This window comes from Bombyx mori, chromosome 15 (genome assembly GCF_030269925.1).
Source record: "Bombyx mori chromosome 15, ASM3026992v2".
In the NCBI taxonomy this organism is placed as follows: Eukaryota; Metazoa; Arthropoda; class Insecta; order Lepidoptera; family Bombycidae; genus Bombyx; species Bombyx mori.
This window is the reverse complement of record NC_085121.1, coordinates 11,767,831-11,789,585: the sequence shown is the minus strand read 5'-3', so window position 1 is coordinate 11,789,585 and position 21,755 is coordinate 11,767,831. Positions and strand designations below refer to the sequence as shown.

Genomic DNA, 21,755 nt, shown 5'->3' with positions numbered 1-21,755 from the left:
CTTTAAATTGGATAACAAAGATGCCCCCAAGGCTCGATCATTTTGATCCTGATATAGCATTTTAAACATCAACAACTACCTTAAAAATGTTCATCAAGTTGCAAATTGTCCTTAATCACCCCGTTATACCGGTATATTTTTAAGAGATTTTATGCCCTGGTATACTATGGCATAGATAATACACATAATTTTCTATGATGATAACGATTAATGAATGAATTTATCAAAAACTAAATTAACACGGATTTCTGTTCTCATATTGAAATTATAAATTAATTTAAAGGTATGGTTAATTGGATGGATGCATTGATGATTAATACGGTAACGGAGGGAACTATGAGTTTATTACGAACCATAGTAAGTTTCGATTTTATTCTGGAACTCTATTTAGTTATTATCAGTAGCCGTTTCGTAGTGCACCTCAACAGTATTATATTTATGAAAAGGCAGACTAACATATAAAAATCATAGTGTGTTACATGTTCAATTATTTGTGTACTTATTTTATGTTTTTTTTTTTTTCTCTCAGGGAATCTTTAAATCTAGCTCAGTGGACAAACCACCAACAACCATAATGATAAGAGCTCCATTGTGGCAACTTGCTCAAGAGGCCGGTCCTTTTGTTAGGCTGGCAGGACTAAGTGGTGCTGCTGCTGTAATCCTTGGTGCTATGGGAGCACATCGAACTTTCCCTGAGACTGAGGCTAAAGACGACTTGAAGAAAATATTTGAAACTGCCAATAGATTCCATTTTCTACATACCCTCGCTTTAGTAACCGTTCCTCTGTGTAGAAGACCGTATATAGTAAGTTATATCTAAATTCCCATAAAATATTCATTAATACTAAATTATTTTCAAAATACATTACCTCTTTAATAACTTTATAACTTAACAATTCCCTAAGGTAATAATATTAACAACTTAAAATTATAAACTCTTCCAACTTGTCATCTGTGAATTAATAAATGCACATAAGTGAAATATTAAAGGAAAGCAAGATTTTTAACTTATCCTGTGGTAATTATCATGTATGCTGGCCAAAAACTAGTAGTCTATAGCAAATATACATACATACACATAAACATATATTTCCTTCTACATATTAATTATATCATTATATTGAAACAATATTTTCTGTGAGTAAGTCTACTATGCGCATAGTATTCTTTACTTATAACTTTCAGATGTCTTTTGTTCTGATATGCTTATCAGGTGAAATAGTTCAGTCTCATTATTTGGTAATAATTTGTTTACTATTGTAGTGTTCTCAGGTTTAACATTCATTGTTGAGTTTGTACATAGATAGCACTTTTGAAAGATCATTTTTCTATCAATTTTGTTTACGCACAATAAATGAGGTTACCAATTTCTCCTTTATCAGCTTTGTGGTGTTGCTAGGCAGTCAGTACTCTAACTCAAGAAAAAGCATAGCAATAACTAATATTGCTATGCCTTTTTTTGTATCGATGAAAAAAAAAATACCATGGAGGATATTAAATAGTATTTTATGTGGCTCTAACAGCATAACAGAAATCAATATAATTACTTCAGTGCGGCATTTAGGGCACTGGTGACCTACATGGCAGTCATAGGGTAAATAGTTAATCTATAGTATCTCTACATCTTTGCAAAGACAATTTCAAAAACATTATTATTATTATTATTATTAATACTTTATTTCAGTTTTTTTTTAAAACCAAAACATTTTGTTAGTAATAATTACTTATAATCTATGTTAGTAACTTAAAAAATCTAACACATAACTATCATTATAGTCTTTGTTATTTTGCTTTGTATGATATTTGATGTAAGAATTGCCGAGATGCATAGCCGGCAAATGTGTGCAGTTGAAGTTGTGTACATGTGGTCCTGTAGTGTTACGCAGTATTCTTGAGGGTATTTCTTTGGATTATGTACAACTAATCAATCCATTTAAAACTGTCGGATTATAGATCTTCTGCAATATTACTTACATTCTTCTCATTATTATCACTCATCATCATCACTCTTACATTCATTGTCTATTATTCTGATCTTTTGTCTTTTTACACCTCTCACTTCATCACTATCATCGCTACTGCTAATGTTGTCTCTACTGTCAAGCTCCCTGTGCTCCTCATTCAGCAACTCCAAATCAAACTCGAGCTTATCCTCCATGGTAATGAGGAATTGAAATTTCAATTCAATATATATTTTCATTCTGCCCAGGCTGCCAAGTTCAAACTTATGCTGAAAATACAGTCTGCGTAATGGTACTAATCAGATGAGAAAATCTTACATAATGTGAAGGGGACATTTTTTTGTAAGATTATATATGCAATGATTAGAACCACAGTATAAACAAATATTAATCACTGCATGCACAAAAAAGTGATGAAGGAAACTAGCTCACCTCTCGAGTTGAGGCATTAAATCATGTGATGAACGAAAGTGACATCTCGAGTGGAAAGAGTAAACTCACATTCTTTCTTGCATGTAGTTTAACGAATATCAAATTAAACTATTAAATTATTAAACTTATTACGTCCTGCATAATTATTAATTAATTAATTATCATTTCATTTTTATTACAGGCTGGTGCATTTTTTATTGCTGGTATGGGAATGTTCTGTGGAACTTGTTACTACCATGCTTTCACTGGTGATAGAAAATTGCGTCAAGTGACACCTCTCGGTGGGACCTGCTTAATCTTAGGATGGATTGCAATGGTGTTTTGAATTATTTTTCTGCTAGATAATTAAGAAAATAGTCTTAAATCAGAAGCTATTTATTCTTTTAAAGTAGAAATTAGTTATGGTGGATAGGTTCATATAAAAAATGTAGTATGAAATATATTGTGATATTTTAAGTTTTAATTTGATTCATATCAGACTTTGATTATATTTTTATTGCTTGAATTATAATGTAGTTAAGATTAATACCTGCATATTCATTTGTTCTTCATTTTCAATGCATTGTAATGCAGAATAGAAGGAAAGAATATTTTAATAATATTCAGTTTTTAATAAAACAAAAATATATATTAATATGTGATGGTTCGCTTGTTTTTCATTACTGGGGTTCACAGAAACACTAAATAAACGTGCATTATTTTTAATTATTGTAAATTACTCATTTCCAACAGGTTGGATGTGAATATTGGTTGGATGCTTCAATACTGTTGTTCATGGTGTGTATACCTTTGTAAGACAGTGGTAATAAAGACAAATTTTGATATTATTATATGGTTTATTGGAATTGTTACACATTAACTTTGCACTTTTCATTTACTCATTTATGATACTTATTGAATCAAAAACATACACCGTTTGGTAATAAATGCCATATAATTCAGAGGACACTCCAAGGAGGACAATATAAAGTTAGAGGCCATCAGTGACCCCATCAAGTGACAGTACATTTCTAACATACATTACTGAAGCTTTTACAGCTTTACCATATATAATTATTATTTAAATCGACTTCTTGGGAAAATTGTGAGTTACAATAGTTATTTGAAATGTTTTCTGTAAACAGATAAAATAGCCATCTAGATATATTATATTTGCCACAGTCTACATCCACGCCACATCTAATCTAAAGAGCGTCACTCTGGTGTATTCAAAAAGAAATATACAAAGCTATCACATTAAATTAACGCAAAATATGATATAAACATATCTATGTAATCTAAAAGAATCGAAAATATGAACAAAACTAAGAACGCCGCACTTTCAGTGTCCATCACATTATAAAATATAGGTTCTGATTGCACATAAACATTTGTCCAGAGCTTATACACTGCTGACTATAACAAAATTACAATAAGATATCACTAACCGCATTCACACGTGTATACAAAGGGGGCGATATATGTAATCACAGTAAAAGAGGAAACTTGGAGCCAATTATGAAAGGTGGAACGAATGTTGTCCCTCAGAAGCAGCGAGCCGTAGCTTAGCGCGCATCACCTCAGCGCTACTGTAGTCTGGCAGCTTCAAGTAGTTGACACATGTCATCACTGATGGCAAATATTCATCCGGATCCAATGAAGACTCCAGCGATTTACGCACCACAGTTAGTGGTGGATTCAATGCCTTGAATCCTGTAACAATTAAACATTTTATATGAAAAGTATTTCAACAATACTGTATTACAAACATCGTATATTTAAAAAAACTTAAAATATTTCGTAAATTTAGAAATAAAAATGTATATACATTGTTATGTGTAAATATATAGTTGGCAAAGAGTACTGAACAAATACCTATTAAGTTACAAAATCAATCACTTACCACCAGTTGGCAGCCTTGGACTTCCAGTAACAAACTGTAAGAAGTGTCGTTGTTCTTCACGGTTGTACGAAGCCAAAATATCAATAAGCATGCGTATAGCCCGCGATTCTGCATTGTATCCATGATCCGGACGAATACATTCCGCCAGCATACGTGGATCCCATCGTTGGTCACGACCACCTGGCCAATAACACAATTACTCACGGGCTCATAACAAATAAAAATAAAAATTGAACTCCGTAACATACCTGAAGGACTTCCGCAAAACACTTGTTCCAACTCTTCAGGATAAAATATTTTTAAGTTACTCAAAGGAAATACCGACTCAAATCCTTCTTTGAAAGCTTCCATCTGTTTTGATACACCTGTAATAAAATTTGTTGTTAGGGCAACATATTTTTATATTTGTTGTTATGACAAGAAAATTAATTTAAAACATTTTCCTAACCTTCAAAAAGTAGCCAATGAGTTACGAGATTAATATAATTTTGCAAATTGTGCGCAGTGACGGGCATGTCTCTGCCACCCCGACGCAGTTCCGTGCATCCGTCTCCGGGCAATATGAAGTCGAGCCCGAGCTCTTCAATCGGACATCCATCTAGCTCAAGGTTACTTATCTAGAAATAAAAAAAAATCATTTCAATTCAAAAACTTAGGATTTAAAGAAAAATATAATAGATATTATGCATAGTGTGTACTTACAAGTTGATTCTTCTGGTCCTGTGTATGTCGGGTGTCGGCTGCGATGTGTTGTGCGCGATCGGCGACGCGCCGTAAACGACACAGAGAACGCCACAGTTCGGGCGCCACGTGTCGCACGTCGCTCAAGCTTAGCCAACGTTCTTCGTTCACCACCCATCGGTACATTGTTACCGACAGAGGAATATCCACCTAAAATTTAGATAAACGGATCTAAATTGTATATTATCACTGATGAAGCGAGCGAGCAAGCTAGACATCTTAAAATTTACCATTCGTGAATCCATAACCGCTTTAGCCATGAACTTTCCAAGGAAGCGGAATTTGGCTTTGACTCGAGAGAGATGAGATGCGCGGGCGTTGCGACCTAGCGCCTGCGGAAAGAGTCCGCACGGCCACGAAACGAAGGCAGCCGGCTCGGGAGCATCTTTATCACGGTCCGTCGGTGAAGTGGCGCGCGTACGTTCTTCGTCCAAGTTCAAACCGTCGCGTACCGAAGTAGCGAGGCGGGCCGCCGCTTCGCCCGATTTCACAATTTCACCCCCGAAAGAGCTAGGCTTCTGTTTGAAGTTTTCGCTGCCGTGCCAAAGATCGAGATCCGCGCGTTGCAGTTCTTGCGAGACCAGCGCGTAGAACTCCAAGGTGGGCCCGAGACCGGTGCCGACTTCGTTCTCGTACTGAATCTCGAGGAGCGCCTTGGTGTGCGCGAACTCGTGCATGACGTGTTCGGCCTGGCGTAGCACGTTGTGTCGCTGCACGGTGCGCTTGCGTCGGTCGAGGCGAGGCGCCACGCGCTCCGTCTCGCCGCCCGCCGTCCCGCCGCGCTCCCCGCCCGCCTCCAGCAGCCGCTGCAGGGCGCGGTCGCGGTCGAAAGACACCACGTAGAATAACAAGTGCCGACACTCGAACGGCAACACGAACGGACTGTGAACAATAGTATTTCCCAAGTAATAATTATTGGTCGTCGTTCTTGCAAAGTTATCAGACTATCGTGTGACTTACCATGCGTAGGCGATCTTTTTTAGCCACGGCGGTAGATTGCCTGTCATTATTACTAATGGATCTTGCAACTGTCTATTGGCTTTGGCGGCGAGCTGAAAGAAACAAAATTATAAATTTCAGAGTATGTTTGAAGTTGAAAGAGCCTTACAATTTATTAACTTACTAGCTGACCCGGCAGACTTCGTAATGCCTCAATCGATAAATAAAAGACCTAAACTTTTGTATAAAATAAACTTAAAACAAACAAAAGGAATCCGTCCGACGGGGGACACATCAGAAGAAAAACAAATTTGTTATATTTATTTAATTCCGAGCATTTTCATATTTATCTACATTTTAAACCTTCTCTGGACTTGCACAAATAATTCAAGACCAAATTTAACCAAATCGGTCTAGCCGTTCTCGAGTTTTAGCGAGACTAACGAACAGCAATTAATTTTTATATATTAACTAATAGTTCCAAAATTAGGGAGAGGTTCACCTTAGCATTGATGAAGTCTGCGTGCGGCACGAGAGGGCGGTGGTCCGGCAGACAGGCGGCGCGGTAGAGCGCGTGCCAGTGGCGCGACAGGGCGTGCAGGGCGCGCAGCACGCCCAGCGCGGGCAGCGAGGCGTCCCGCACGTCGCCCTCCGTGAGCAGCGCCGCGCGCACCATCACCACCAGCGATGACGCACGCGCCGGCACCGCGCCCTCTGAACATCGACATAACCTCATATCATTGTGCTGTTTTGTGTCATATCACCAATGCGCTTAAATACTAGTATGTGTAATGAAGAAACAGTATCGAGATATAGACGTTTAAAGTTGTTTTATGTGGACAGCGAGGATGTTTATTATAGTTTATATTGCTTTGCTCCAATTACTTACACACTGTACATATTAGTGCTATTTTATTTGGGTTTCATGGGTCGTAGATATAATTTAAAACTATTATTTTACGTCGTTATCGTGGTCACAGACGGTTAATGTGTTATTTGTACATTCAGGTTCGATTAAGGCATATCTTTTATGTACGTCAGACGTCAGATAAGAAAGCGAGATTGAACCATAAAGTAGTTTTAAACATATTTTTTTAGTAGTTACTAAAAAGTAATGAAGCAATTTACTTATTATTAGTTGCAAACTTTGGAAATAAATAAAAAATACTAGGAAAATTCTAAAGGATCTTACCGTTCCAGAGTAAATCAGGTTTTCGTCGGGATGAGATCTTTGTGGGTTGTCCTTTGCCTTTCTTTGACGGAGTGCTTTCGGAACGCGGTTGTTCATTTGGCTCCACGGCGCGATAATATATCGTGTGTGTCTGGACCCATATCCCCGCGTTCGCTATAAATATATATATACATAAATTTACCATTTACCGGTGAACCGGACCTCTTGTGAGTCCGCGCGGGTAGGTACCACCGTCCTGCCTATTACTGCCGTGAAGCAGTAATGCGTTTCGGTTGAAGGGTAGGGCAGCCCTTGTAACTATACTTGAGACCTTAGAACTTATATCTCAAGGTGGGTGGCGCATTTACGTTGTAGATGTCTATGGGCTCCAGTAACCACTTAACACCGGTGGGCTGTGAGCTCGTCCACCCATCTAAGCAATAAAATATATATATATATATATATATATATATACTAGCATTTGTTTTGTCGATGAATGAAAAAAGTTCTTAAAACGCACCCAATGGAGTTTCGGTGTCCGTGTCGGCGTCCGTTTGTTCCCCGAACTGTCGCACCGCCTGGTACACGGTCATGTTGTACGGCAGCACTGTATCGCCGATCAGGAACTCGAGTTTGTGTTCAGAACTGAAACGTTAATGTTTACTAGTGGTCCCGCAGTAGTCGAAATTCAATTGACAAATTACACCGGCCGACATCATTTTCCTTGTTCAAGTTCTGATTATTTTTTTCCACTAATTTGGTAGTGCTGATCACGAAATTATACCTCATTTTATCGTATCACATCAGGTTTTTAAAAAAGTTAAGACATTGGCTATTTTAAATTTTTTGATTAAAATAAATTAAATTTTAGATTTTAGCGCTCTTTTCTCGAATCGTGCGACCTCTCGTGAGGAAATATATTAGTTGCAACAAGGACACACCCATTCGAAACAGGTTACATGCAAATAAACCTCTACAGTTACTTTTTCATAAACTTTTTACTGAAATTAGTGTGTTTATTTAAAAAAAATTCTTACGTACTTATATATATTTTTTTATTTTTTTTTACTTATATACAAAATTTCCATGCTTCTTGTGCGAGTGGGACAGTATAGCACGAGACAAGCACTACGTTCAAAAATAATGGAATCTTCGTAAAAATCTCAAAGTAGAAACAAAAAACGTTATACGAAAAAAATTAATTAGTCCTGAAAAAATTTTACTACCTCCGCTTCATATCAAACTCGGTATGATGAAACAGTTCGTTAAAGCATTGGATAAAAACAATGCTACTTTTGAATACCTGTGTAAAAAAATTCCAATATTATCTGATGCAAAAATTAAAGAAGGAGTGTTCGATGGACCGCAAATCAGATCTTTGATGGCTGATGAAAAATTTGATGCCACAATGAATAACACTGAATCAGATGCTTGGCTGGCGTTCAGAGATGTTGTCAACAATTTTCTAGGAAATAATAAACATCCCGACTATAAAAATAAGGTTGCAAACTTATTGGATAAGTATCAAAAATTGGGGTGTAATATGAACATAAAACTCCACTTTCTAGATTCACATGTGGACTTTTTTCCTGATAATCTTGGTGATTACAGTGAAGAGCAGGGAGAAAGGTTGAAACCTTTCAGGACATAAAAACTATGGAGACAAGGTACCAAGGTCGATGGAATGTGAATATGATAGCTGATTACTGCTGGTCACTGACACGTGATATTACTGAAGATACTCACAAAAAAAAGTCACAAAAAAACTACACCCAGACGTAATTTTGTCGCGAAACGTAAAATATGTCACTCTAAATAGTCCTGCAGCATTGTTTAGAATGTTTTCTTTGTAAATGTTCAAATATATGTTTTTGTAATATGATTATTGATTTTTTCGTTAAATTTTGAAAAAAATGCTTTTTCCTTCTTTTAGAAATATTGATGTGATAGGGCAAATATGTAGGTGTTTTTCTGTTTAAAATAGTATAAATTGGTGATATTTGTGACTCAAATACAAACAACTTTCAAAAAATTTTCATTTGTCGGCCGGTGTTATATTAACAAAGACAATCAATATTTAATCTATTCTCAATTTGACCAGACTTTATGCAATAAGAAAAGTTTGTCAATAAACAAATAATATGCATGCGTGTGTGTGTCAAATACATGTTAGTTAGTGTGTGTAATGTTTTCTTTATTGTTTTAAAGTATCTTTTACGCATTATTTAAAAAAAATTTTTAGCATTGTGCACTCCTCTATATTCTCTATAAGTGTGGAAAATCTCATACTCCTCCGACCGTGCAATTTTCGTAAAAAGGTGTACACAGTTTTTGCTTCACGTATTAATATTATATAGATGTGGCAAATGAATATAGGATAGCGTTGAACTCAATAAGGCATAGAAGCGAGAAACGTGACTGACTCGTTGGTGGGCTGCGGCGGCGCGGGCAGGGCGTCGTCGACGTCGTCATCGGAGGCGGGCTCGTCGTCCGAGTGCGCGCCCGCAGAGTCCGAGCGCGTGCGGCCCTGGGCGTACCCGCGCTGCGCCAGGTATCTGAAATACAATCCTCAAATAAATAAAAACAAATCACACACGATCGCCTGTACTTTGGGAACGAGACTGTGGTATACACACTTACATGTATATTGTACATACGGTGCTATAACGTCACGCAATTTTTGTTAAAACTTTTTTTTTTATTGTTTAGATGTTTAGCCCACCTAGTGTTAAGTGGTTAATGGAGCCCATAGACATCTACAACGTAAACGCGCCACCCACCTTGAGATATAAGTTCTAATGTCTCAAGTATAGTTGGATACATTTTGCTATAAATATATTTTTTTACAATACATTTTTTATAGGATGATTTACTAAATTGGGATGTAGCGCTCATAAATAATTTGTTTAGGTAAATTACGCTTATACTTTTTTGATTTAGTATGATTAATATTATTTAAATCTAAATAACATACCTCTCGATGGCTTGAACTAAAGCTAATGGGTCTATTCGTACTACACCACCCTTCCATTGCTTCAAAGTGTTGCACGAAGGATGACGTTTGAGATCACACTGCAATAGTAAATATTTATATGAATGACAAAGAATAATAATATATAATATATTAGGTAGGTATATAAGTTTAATATTTAAATGAGATTTCAGACCATATGGATGTGTTCAAACCCTGAGTCTTGACATATCGAGTGGTGAAAGGCTATTTGGCTTAAGCGAAATCTCGTTTAGTACGCAACCTTTCCTCTAATTACCTTCAATTTTTTTTTTAAATTTAATACTTTAAATGGATCTCCTGTAGATTTGCAAGAATGTCGTCTAAACCAAATAGCCCTGTTCGATATGGTACGTAACTATTGTATTAGAATGGTGTAAATTGGTGTAGACGTCAGGTTTGAGCTCCGTGAGCTCACCTACTCGCCCGGTGGCGCTGCATATGATCTCTCAAGACTTAGGTAAAAAAAGAAAAAAAAAAGGGTAGAGTGAGATAGTTTCTCTCAAGACTTAGGTCTCTCTCTTCGATCGGTCCCTCACTGCTGAGGATCGTGACTCCGTCCGATTCCGTTTTGTAGCTTGATGGAGTGCGTCGCTGACAGGTACCCTCAGTGCCTCCGCCATTTGATCCGCCATCGTTTGGGACCTTTACCCCTAGGCTCAAGACTTAAGTAGAAAAAGAAAAAAATGGGGGTATAGTGAGATAGTTACCATGAGCTGGTGCGTGTTGAAGAATTTAAGAGCGGACGTGGCGGGACGGGCCGGTAGGTCGTGGACTCGCACCGGAAACTGCTCGAGATGCGACACGCACGCGTTCACCTTCGCCACCAGCGCACACAAGGCCGTGCTGCTGCCCAACGACTCTTTCCAATCGTTTACTCTGAACGGGTAAACGCACAACATTGTATATCAAGACGAAGCGTTTCGATTTTTCTTAACAAGCACGACATATAAGATACGACTTTTAAAAAATGTAGAGTTGTGATTGTGTACAGATAATAAATCATTCTTTCAATAAACATATTAGATTTTTAGATAGAGGTACATCAAAGAGATTGTAAGTACAAATTGATAAATATAAATCAGATGTATTACAATGGGAATTTTAATCTATACTAATATATAAATCTACAGTGGTTTTTACGGATGTTCCGTTATAACTACTGAACCATGCATCCGATTGACTTGAAACTTGGTATCGATATAAAAAATACATGTACTTAATGGATAGGCTAATATTTATATGATGAGTTTTGGACTTCCTAATGATAATGACAATAAATAATAATGTTCATTTTAAATGCCCAGCGATGCCGGCGAGTAAGACTAGTTATGTTATAAATATAACTCACTCAGGTTCAATGGGCATCTCAGCAAACACATGTAAGAATAAACGCAGTCGCTCTTCACACGCTTGCACCAAATCAGCGGACTCCTGTCCTTCGCCATCGCCGTCGCGCTTTTCCAAACCATCCACTTCCATATCGAAGCCAGTTAGGTATTGGTGCAGGGCGCCCAATACTCCGGAATGGTTCACCTGGACGATTTTTAACAGTTAAATTTGCCCTCAATGTCTGTATGTCTGAACAGCAGTTAATTAGGATGTTGAGTTTTTTTTTAATTGCTTAGATGTGTCTACGAGCTCACAGCCCACCTGATGTTTAGTGGTTATTAGAGCTCATAGACATCTACAATGTAAATGCCGTCACCCACCTTGAAATATGAGTTCTGAGGTCTCAGTGTAGTGTCCCACCCTTCAAACCGAAATGCATTACTGCTTCACGGCAGAAATAGGCAGGGTGGTACCTACCCGTGCAGACTCACAAGAGATCCTACCACCAGTAAACCTGCTTAAACTATAAAGTGCCTGCTTAAAGTGAACCTGCATAAATCGTACTATCTTATGGCTATAGTGGACACACCATAATCCTCTCCAATACAAATATATCGTGTAGTTTCGTGTATTGTTGTTGACAATCAAGTTAATTTATTAGACATGGGTGTGGTGGGTCGTTTGATTGGTACCTCGAAGGGCGAGACGTCGTGATGCAGCAGCGTGTCGCGGAGATGTGCCAGGGCGGCGCGCGAGTGCGCAGCGTGCGGCAGCGCGGCCGCCAGCGCTCCCAGCTGCTCCAGCGCCCCGGCGCCGCCGCCCAGCGCTCCCCACTCGCAGCGCAGCCGACGCGCCGACCACGAAATCCACTCGCGGACTTTCTCTCTGGGTAGACGCCACATACACACTTTATACGTGCAAATTATATGTTAGAGCAGCACCTAGTGACAGTGAGAGCGATCACGTAGCAAATAGTAAACATTGCAATGACGACATGTAGCAGCTATTGACGCCGCAGAAGACCTTTCACTGGAGAGTAAGTAAGCAACACAGCGATAAGAAGTGAAAAATGATCCGACGTTTATTTTAGCGGAACAGTTCATGTGTGAGGAACGTATTTTGTGTCGTAATACTTCGACTTTGATTCTGAAATCTGTCTATGGTTATATTTGTTTATTTATTTATTTCTAACCCCAGCTGGTATAATACGATATTGCAACAGACGTTTTTATAATTCGTCAAGATCACACTTTAAAAAAATCTTTACATATTAAAACTAAATTTATAATTCGTGAGAACAAAATCTGTGTATACGATTAGAATATGAGACGAACTTGTTCTGCACGGTGAGGTTGGCGCTGGCGTGCGGCGAGGCGAGCAGCGCCGTGTCCTTGTGCTGGTGCGGCGCGCGGCCCCAGCGCGACGGGTTCAGCGACGACAGGAACGACGCGGTCTTGGACGCGCCGCTGGGCCGCCCGGCGCCGCGCCCTCCGCCCGAACTGCTCGCTCCTGCAACCAGATAATCACTTTTTATATTTCTCTAACGAATACTGGTATGTTCAACGATAATCATATAAATAGAAAAATATATAGTAAAACTTCTGTCATTACTGAAAACGTCTCTCATTAAATATCACTAGAATATTAAATTTTCATTTTTCTAATCATATTTTATCATAGTAACTTTTAGCATAAATAGGCAGAGTTCATCAGTCTACCTGAATGATTTTTTTTATTGCTTAGTGAGCGTGCGGACTCACAAGAAGTCCTAGCACCAGTAATTACGCAAATTATAATTTTGCGGGTTTAGTTTTTATTACACGATGTTATTGCTTTACCGTGGAAGTTAACCGTCATTTGTTAAGTACGTATTTCATAAAAAAAATTGGTCCAACACCGGCGCATCGCTAAATATGAATGCACCACGAAGCGAATTTCACAACCTACTTTAAGAACTAATTATCTCAAGTCGTGCCTTTGCTGCCTTACCGCAGAAATAGATAGGACGGATAATACAGATACAAAAACAAAGATCGCGGTAGATGTTAATTATATCAGACGTTTCTGGTATCTATGTTTCTGAGGAGCAGTAAGGTTACCGTGCGGCGAGGGCGCGTGATGCGACGCGTGGTGCGGCGCGGGCGCGTGCACGGGGTCGTCGCGGCGCCGCGCGTGTCGCCCGCCGCCTGCGCCGCTCCGCTTTATAGCCCGCTTACGTTTCAACATCTCAGCCAGCTGCAGGGGACTGCCCGACCTGCCAGCACAATTTATTATTAATTAAATGAATAAAATCAAAAGGTAAAACCTTCGTATTTTTATTCTTTATTTACCTGTGCACTGAAGTTGGTAACTGGGGATGTGTAGAAGCAGATGCAGGACCCGGTTCCGATCCACTCACGTCGCTACCGCTCGCTACAAATGATATATATTTATCATTTATTTAAATGTTTAATTCGAATATCTAGACCATATTATATTTTATTAAATAATTAAAAATATTCAGAACAAAAAATAGAAATGATATTTTGTTGTAATCTAGTCGTGTTCCAAGATAATATGATTATAAATTGAAATTAGCGTTAGATAAAATTTTAACTAAATCCCTTTGTTTAATTATATTATTTAATCTATAACATTAAATTTTCTTAGAGCATAGATTAAATTATATTTTCGTTTCACTCTCATTATTGTCAGCTGGGTGGAAAGCTTGACACTGGTTTTAAAACTATACATACGTAGCGAAGTGGCCACAAATGAACCTGAAGCAGAAAATGCCATGGAAAGATTGTTGTGCTCGAGCGAAGCCGTTGATGATGTTGGAGGGGATGCCCCACCGCTGGTGCGTGCATTGGGGCCATTCGGTGACTGTAACAAATAAATTAAAACGTCTTATTTTAAACGCGAAATTATTATTAAGAAATAATAATTTAAAAAAAAACTAACATAATATGCTTTATACAATAAAATCGCTTTTTACATCTTTTTTACAAGAGAATCATTTTTTTCTTACACTATTCTTAATTAAAATTTATTAAAATTTATTTTCTATTTTTTAGTTGGATTTTCTATAAAAGCGTATTTTGTTAGTTTTTTTAAACTATTATTTATTATTTAGTTGCATTTAAATTTTTCAACTTTTTTAAATATTGTATCGTCATCGGTCCTTAATAAGTTTAACAAATTTCGAGTTAATCCGACGTTTTGAAGGAGGTCAAAATCAGGTTCAAAGATTCCGTTACAAACATATATACGTCTGAAGCTAATAAAAGCGTATTAAAAATACTTAAATCTAAATTATAACTGCGTGCATCAGAAATATGATGTTATCTCATACATAAACAACGATCAATTTTCAAGTTTGTACCGAACCTTTTGCAAGTTCTGTGTGGTGGAATGCGGTGCGGCGAGCTGCGCGACCTGATGCAGCACGCCCTCGCGTCTGAACTGAGCACCCATCTCTTCGGGTAAGCGCTGCATCAGTATCTCCGCCAGCTGCAACGATCCCACAACAATGCGCAGGTCGCTAGAAGCCATCATACCGGCGATGTGAGACGATATCACCTGTGAACAATTATTAGAATTACACATCTGATTTTTTTATTCAATTTGATATGCTTCAATGCAAGAATGACAATACGGAATGTTGTAGTCAGTGCCAAATTCGATAAGCAATTTGAACATTTCTTATTTCCATGCCAGATCTCTGCTAGGTTGATATATCAGATCATGTATCTGTGCAGCTGCCTCTCCTTGGCCATTGTAAGCTTTAGATTAGCAAACCACGTTCGGGATTAATATTAAAAGTTAAATTAGGATATGTATGGGCACTTATACTGCTAAAGAATAATGGAGGAGCCATGGTTACTGTAGGTTTTAATTTGTAGGTCGATAATGGTAGTCCTTTTCGGTGCTACTAACCTGCATCTTTAGAACTTGTCGCAGTAGCGCCGCATCGGCGTAATAGACGCAGCGCAGTATGGCCTTCAGAGCCTGCGAGCGCACGGCCGGTCCCGCCGAGCTCCAGTACACTTCGTGGAGGACAGCCAGCAGAGCGCGGATTAGAGACGGGTTCGACCGCACCATGCTGATGCGCGGATCTGGTACAATACATTAACATAACATATGATGTTTTGTCCGATTATTAACCGGTAGATAGAGGCATATGAGAGTGCTTCAGTTCTAAATTCCGCCGTTGCCGGTTTCAAGCCCGGATGAGAAAGGAAGAGGGTAGGTTGGACGTGACCTTACCAACCGTAAAAGTTAACGGCGGGCATCGGGCGGCGGTGAAATATCCCGACCTCTGCAAATAATGCAGATAGGGCTACCACAACTCCAAATATACCCTTGAAATATGTGGACTCGCCAACTCGCAGCCGACAGTGTGGCGTTTTAAGGCCTTCATGCACAGACTTTTAGGAGTGCATTTGAAGAGACCTACTCAGCATTTTTTTATTGCTTAGATGGGTTGACGAGCTCACAGCCCACCTGGTGTTATGTGGTTACTGGTGCCCATAGACATCAATAACGTAAATGCGCTACCCACCTTGAGATATAAGTTCTAAGGTCTCAATATAGTTACAACGGCTGCCCCACCCTTCAAACCGAAACGCATTACTGCTTCACCGCAGAAATAGGCAGGGTGGTGGTACCTACCCGTGCGGACTCACAAGAGGTCCTACCACCAGTAAAGGTTGGTGGACACGGGTTGCGTGCGACATACCGGGCGCGGCGGCTGCGGCGGCGGCGTGGGGTGCGTGCGGGGGGGCGAGGCGCTGCACGGGCCGCGCGGTGCCGGTGTGTTCGTTGAGCTGCTGCATGGCGGTGAGGTCCACCGTGTAGGAGCGGCCCAGCGTGCTCAGGCACACCTCCTCCTCGCCCGCCGCCGCACCTGCTTCCAGAGCACGGCTTTCTGCCCATGAGTACGAACGCCATACACCTACGAATGTCCATATTACATCATCTACTATTAGCTACGACGGTGATGATCCTTCGCCTCGATGCAGGTGTCGAGTATCTGCGCAACTATCTCCTGCGTCGAGATGACGAATCCGCGGTTTCTTCACTAACCTTAAGACTCCATTTGTACCAGTTGATATAATCAAAAACGTATTAAGCGCACACAAGGCATGATTAAACAGAATGTTTTGAACTGTATCAATTTAAATAGTCTACTGACCTCTATCGTCTCGCCACTGCCAATGCGCAGTTCGCTCGGTGCTGGTGGACCAGGGCCGGTCGAGATGTGCGTCCACCGCGAAGATCCCGTCGGTGGGTAGCCGCGGCATCAACTCTCCGATGAGGCATGTGATCTCATACAGCTCTTGCGGCAGGCGCGGTATCAGCTCCACTTGCTGCGTTCAATTATTTTAATGTATAAAAACTCATAATTAATCATGTGACTTTGCTTCAATATCTTTTGAAGTGAAACTTCTAATGCGACTTCCGACAGGGTTGCATTAAGCGTTTAACGCTCCTGGGGAGGGGGAATAGAAAGAGACAGAGCGAGAGTGAATGCGTGCCACTCGTACGCATGTGCGTAGTATACCCGTTACAGGCCAGCGCGAGCTTTAGCAACGAGTAGCATCCAATATTTTAATGAAGTATTTAAAAATATGTATGTATATTTATTTATCTATCTATAATTTAAAAAATATATAATATAAATGTTGATGATGTCGCATCCTTTGTATACAGCATTCCCTATTACAAGAGGAATCTGATTTATGGATGAAAAATGAAGAAAACCACAATACTACACATCGAAAAAGAAGTTTCGCTTCTTTCACGTGCACCAAGTTGTACGCGCACCATTTTTTTTATTAAAGTTGACTGCAAAGCAATTAAGATTATAACATGGATATGATAATTAATAATGCATTTGCACCTCCTGATGTAGCGTGGAGCCGGTGAGCAGACAGAGCAGCGTGTCGGCGATGGACCGCTGGTGCAGCGCGAGCGCGAGCTGCGGGCAGGCGCCGCACATGAGCCACAGCAGCCGCAGCACCATGATGAACGTCCCGCCCGATATCAGTGGCGGCTGCACCACCAACTGCAATAAGTACACAACATTCATTAGAACCCTGATATTCCTCCACAACAAAATATCTATATATATAAAAATGAACACAAAATAACAATTTTGTTTTCCCTTTGATGTGTCCCCCCTCGGACGGATTCCTTTTGTTTGTTTTAAGTTTATTTTATACAAAAATTTAGGTCTCTTATTTCTCGATTGAGGCACTACGAAGTCCGCCGGGTCAACGAGTACTAGATGAATTTTAAAGGATATTTCGGTAACAGGATACTGCTTAACTGGTGTTGGAACGTATTGAGAGCCCGCATGGGTGAGTACTACCACGCCGACTATTTTTGCTGCGAAAAATCAGCTGGTGCACACACATCCTTTATACAATATCGAGAAAATCACGTTGATGGGCTCCAGTAACCATTTAATCACATCTTTCCAACTCCAAACAACATTATGAAAAACATAAAAGTGGTGTATGGTGGTTATTGTATGTAAACAAACTTACAAGTTGTTGTAGATTAGTAAGTAATTCCGGAGTGGCGATTTCCTGCAAGCGTGCCGGGTCGTGCTGGAAGCTGTCCACGAGCCGCGAGAATGCGAGACAAACGCACTCCACTGACTTTTTGTCTTGTTGAGTTAGTCTGCAAAGGTACGGGCGGGGGCACATGTAAAGCCTTGTAATATTTTAAGCAGTTTTTAGAAGCTACAGTCTTGTAAACAACAATTTTCGATAGTATATATCCAAAATTCTTATCAAACAGTACGTATTTGAACGTAACCATGGTCATATTGTTAGTCCACGCGCATTGATACTACTATCTTAGCTATAGTTCCACTGTGTGGAGTATCATAAGCTCGAGTATTCTTTTTGTATGTATATATGATAAAATAATATCATTTGCTAAACACCAAAATTAAAGAACTTACTATAATAAATAGAAATTAATATCTTTATAATTAAACTAGATTTTATGGTAACCATATTAGACTTACCTATTAGCAAGCAATTGTAGAGATTCTCGGACAAGGTGAAATTCATCTGCAGTGAGGTTTTGGCAACAATTAGCGGTGATGGAGAGCGCGGCACGTTGCGCGTTTATGGAGAAGAAGTCCAGGTAGGTCAGGCAGGCCGATACACCTCGCTGTTGGAACATTTAACATGTCAATAGCCGCGAGGGTTGAGCCGTAGTGGACTTAGTCTTTGTTCTAACTGTAGGGTACGTGCACTTCCTATGCAATTAAGTAACTACCTCGGCATTCAAATTTCTATGAGTACAGGCGTGAATAACTCAAACACACCGTTTTACCAGGCCATTTTAAAGTTTGGTTTGGCTTAATTTAATGTGGATTATTAGATTTAAAAAAAGTCTAACTATACATACATTCCCCACATAATAGATTAAAAGGATCTCTTTCTATTCCTTAGGTGAGTGAGAGAGCTTAGGACCCCGGTATCTAGTGTCAGAACGTAAGTGGCGTCACCTCGAGACAATAGATGAACTGGTGCGTGTGAGTTTCAAGACACAACTATAGTGATTATAGCTACATATCACGTTTACTGCGTTATGCTGCATAAAAAGCCCAATGAGTGACTATCACCTCCTATACGATGCTATACTATGGGTGTATTCATAAACGAACTTTTGTGAGGCCTATAATGTCTATGGCGCACTATAAGGAAGTCCAATCTTGCCTCAAAAATACCACATACGCGCTACCTGAAAGTCCCTCAAAAATTATCCTGCAGTCAGGGTGATATATCAGCACAGCGGGCGATGGAGAGAGCTATGCTAGGTATTACTCTAAGGGACAAAATCCGGAACGAAGAAATTCGACGGAGAACCAAAGTTGACGACATAGCTCTCAAAGTTAGCAGGCTGAAGTGGCAATGGGCCGGTCACATCTGTCGAGCCAGCGACGCCAGGTGGGGGAGGAAAGTCCTCGAATGGAGGCCACGGATGGGTACAAGGAGCGTGGGGCGTCCTCCAACCAGGTGGACTGACGACTTAGTGCGCACGGCGGGAAGTCGTTGGATGCGGAAGGCGGAGGACCGCATTATGTGGAAGGCATTGGGGAAGACCTATGTCCAGCAGTGGGCAGATAAAGGCTGATGATGATGATGATGAGGGTGATATATCAGTAAATTATTGTGGATAGCTTTAAGAATATTTTGCAGATCTTTTTGATGGAATAATTTCAGGACTACAGTTATTGTTGACATTAGAGTAAAATAGTTTATTTTTTACATATTTTTCTAGTCAGCAAAATTTTACGCAGATATAAATTTGAAAAAAATTTATTGGAAATCTATAACTATACTATACTAGTAGCTATACTCGGGACCTTAGAATTTATATCTCAAGGTGGGTGGCGCATTTACGTTGTAGATGTCTATTAGCTCCAGTAATCACTTAAAACCAGGTGGGCTGTGAGCTCGTCCATCCAAAAAAAATTATCTAATGTCGACTAATATTAAGTAGGGATATGTATAGTGACCGCTTGCAGGATGGCTTTGGCGTGTCTGCGGGACAGCATGTCGAGCGCGGTGAGGCTCTGCTCGGCGACGTCCATGCACGTGATGGCCTGCAGCTTGTCGAGGAAGGCGGGCACGGCCAGCGCCACGGCGCCGCTGCTGCGGGGCAGCGCCTCCAGCATGTACGTCAGCGCGCGGCACGCGTGGTTCATCTGCGTCAAAGTTACCGTTCCTTATTTACCAGACGACCTCAAACCGAGGATAATAATAGATCTTATTGAATAATTCATAAACATGTAGTCTAAAATGCTTCTGCTTAAGTTGAGATGTCGTTACATTCGTCTTTGTTATGACACTGAATGTCTGCCTATACAATAAGACCGAAAATATATTAGTAAAATGAGTAAAATGAGGTATCAGGTTTACTAATGGTAGAACCTATTATGAGTCCGCGCGGGTAGGTACCGCCCCGCCCTGCCTATTTCTGCTGGGAAGCAGTAATGCGTTTCGGTTTAAAGGGGGTGGCAGCCGTTGTAACTATGCATGAGACCTTAGAACTTATATCTCAAGGTGGGTGGCGCATTTACGTTGTAAATGTCTATGGGCTCCAGTACCACTAGTGATTGCAATCTGGTGTTAAGTAACCACTTAACACCAGATGGGTTGTGAACTCGTCCACCCACCTATGCAATAAAAAAAATATCAAATGTGTGATGACACTAATACAATTAAAAGTACATATAAATGATATTTTTATACACAATTGTTAACTTTAAATATTTTTTTCTGTTTTGCTCACTCACCATGTCAAAGTTATGTTCGGCAGCGAGCAGGTTAACGAGAGCGGGAACGACTTGTCGGACCGGGAAGCCGGCGAGCGTGTCCTCGTTGCCCATAACGAGAAGTTGGCACATTTCTATGACGGCTTGAAGCTGTTGGCCTTCGTCGCCGGTTGCCTGGAGGCCAGCGAGCAGTTGAGCTGCTTTAGAAGCCGCTGTAATTAAAGAAAAGGATCAGTACTGAATATCAGTTAGCCACCATCTTGGAGCATGACCTGTTTGATTTTTGACATTCCATAAGAACCTCGTCGTGAGCGAATCTAAAAAATATTCAAATATTTACGACTTAGCGATAGATCTATACAAGACACATTAAGAACATAATAATTTATATAATAATGTGAAGCAAAATCTTTGTACCCCTTTTTACGAAAATTACGCGGATGGAGTATTCCCCACACTTTCCCACACTTATAAAGAATATAGAGAAGGAGCGCCGAATGCTATTTTTTTTTAAATAGGGCATAAAAAAAAAAAAAAAAACATTACACACACTACCATGTATTTAACACACACACATATTTATACTCTTTATTTACTGTAAAACTTTTGTTATTGCTTAAAGTGTGTGATAAAATTGAGAATAGGTGTTAATATTGTTTATCTTTAATATTATTTGTCTATAGTGCAGTCTTGGCAAAATATATGGTTTTAGATGTATAATAGTCTTTGAAAATAGAACCTTAATAACGTTTAAACTTATAATTTCAATTCATTATAGTCGACTACATTTCGACTACTGCAGGACCACCAGTATGTATTATAACTGGGAAGAAATCGATGAATTAAATAATATAAGGTATTGTGCGCACGGAAATAATTAGCCGCGCCTTAAGTATGTGAGCGATGGGACGGAGAGGCGGGGGCGCTTCCTGTCATTACTGATAAGAGATTTGATACTATGATGGACGAAACCATTATAAACTTACAAGATGATTCTGAATCAA

General features: G+C 39.7%; 2 protein-coding genes across 8 annotated transcripts in view; one reads left to right on the top strand and one right to left on the bottom strand.

Annotated features, from left to right (window-relative positions):
• Window positions 1–57: 57 nt before the first annotated feature.
• Window positions 58–3,039, top strand: LOC101739214 (transmembrane protein 256 homolog). Of its 2 annotated transcripts, none has more exons than XM_004924567.4 (3): window positions 58–357; window positions 530–805; window positions 2,575–3,039. In XM_004924567.4, exons 1-3 carry the CDS (start codon window positions 286–288, stop codon window positions 2,716–2,718), a joined length of 492 nt encoding a protein of 163 aa, XP_004924624.1. In that variant the 5' UTR covers window positions 58–285; the 3' UTR covers window positions 2,719–3,039. The 2 variants fall into 2 exon arrangements, with proteins under 2 accessions (XP_004924624.1, XP_012544512.1); XM_012689058.4 differs by having other exon boundaries at window positions 142–283.
• Window positions 3,040–3,209: 170 nt separating this feature from the next.
• Window positions 3,210–21,755, bottom strand: part of LOC101736311 (E3 ubiquitin-protein ligase TRIP12) — a 47,551-nt gene continuing 29,005 nt past the window's right edge. For 4 of the 6 annotated variants that reach the window (XM_012689053.4, XM_062672660.1, XM_012689054.4 and 1 more), the window contains exons 11-38: window positions 20,773–20,963; window positions 19,993–20,181; window positions 18,490–18,638; window positions 18,002–18,137; window positions 17,353–17,517; window positions 16,645–16,819; window positions 16,189–16,404; window positions 15,387–15,565; window positions 14,838–15,029; window positions 14,204–14,333; window positions 13,799–13,880; window positions 13,568–13,722; window positions 12,803–12,977; window positions 12,161–12,353; window positions 11,488–11,672; window positions 10,847–11,015; window positions 10,101–10,198; window positions 9,550–9,681; window positions 7,647–7,771; window positions 7,148–7,300; window positions 6,458–6,669; window positions 5,977–6,068; window positions 5,247–5,898; window positions 4,978–5,166; window positions 4,724–4,892; window positions 4,524–4,640; window positions 4,276–4,455; window positions 3,210–4,085 (exon numbers count right to left, since the gene is read on the bottom strand). In XM_012689053.4, coding sequence (XP_012544507.1) covers window positions 3,889–4,085; window positions 4,276–4,455; window positions 4,524–4,640; window positions 4,724–4,892; window positions 4,978–5,166; window positions 5,247–5,898; window positions 5,977–6,068; window positions 6,458–6,669; window positions 7,148–7,300; window positions 7,647–7,771; window positions 9,550–9,681; window positions 10,101–10,198; window positions 10,847–11,015; window positions 11,488–11,672; window positions 12,161–12,353; window positions 12,803–12,977; window positions 13,568–13,722; window positions 13,799–13,880; window positions 14,204–14,333; window positions 14,838–15,029; window positions 15,387–15,565; window positions 16,189–16,404; window positions 16,645–16,819; window positions 17,353–17,517; window positions 18,002–18,137; window positions 18,490–18,638; window positions 19,993–20,181; window positions 20,773–20,963 — 4,997 coding nt within the window. In that variant the 3' untranslated portion in view covers window positions 3,210–3,888. The remainder of the gene's footprint in view (window positions 4,086–4,275; window positions 4,456–4,523; window positions 4,641–4,723; window positions 4,893–4,977; window positions 5,167–5,246; window positions 5,899–5,976; window positions 6,069–6,457; window positions 6,670–7,147; window positions 7,301–7,646; window positions 7,772–9,549; window positions 9,682–10,100; window positions 10,199–10,846; window positions 11,016–11,487; window positions 11,673–12,160; window positions 12,354–12,802; window positions 12,978–13,567; window positions 13,723–13,798; window positions 13,881–14,203; window positions 14,334–14,837; window positions 15,030–15,386; window positions 15,566–16,188; window positions 16,405–16,644; window positions 16,820–17,352; window positions 17,518–18,001; window positions 18,138–18,489; window positions 18,639–19,992; window positions 20,182–20,772; window positions 20,964–21,755) is intronic. The other 2 variants (XM_012689056.4, XM_012689057.4) reach the window with 2 other exon arrangements.

Bases quoted from the DNA above. Each gene is read 5' to 3' on its own strand.
- LOC101739214 (XM_004924567.4), top strand. From the start codon at position 286: ATGGTTAATTGGATGGATGCATTGATGATTAATACGGTAACGGAGGGA. The intron at 358-529 runs GTAAGTTTCGAT...TTTTTCTCTCAG, and splicing joins TGAGTTTATTACGAACCATA to GGAATCTTTAAATCTAGCTC. The intron at 806-2,574 runs GTAAGTTATATC...TTTTTATTACAG, and splicing joins TGTGTAGAAGACCGTATATA to GCTGGTGCATTTTTTATTGC.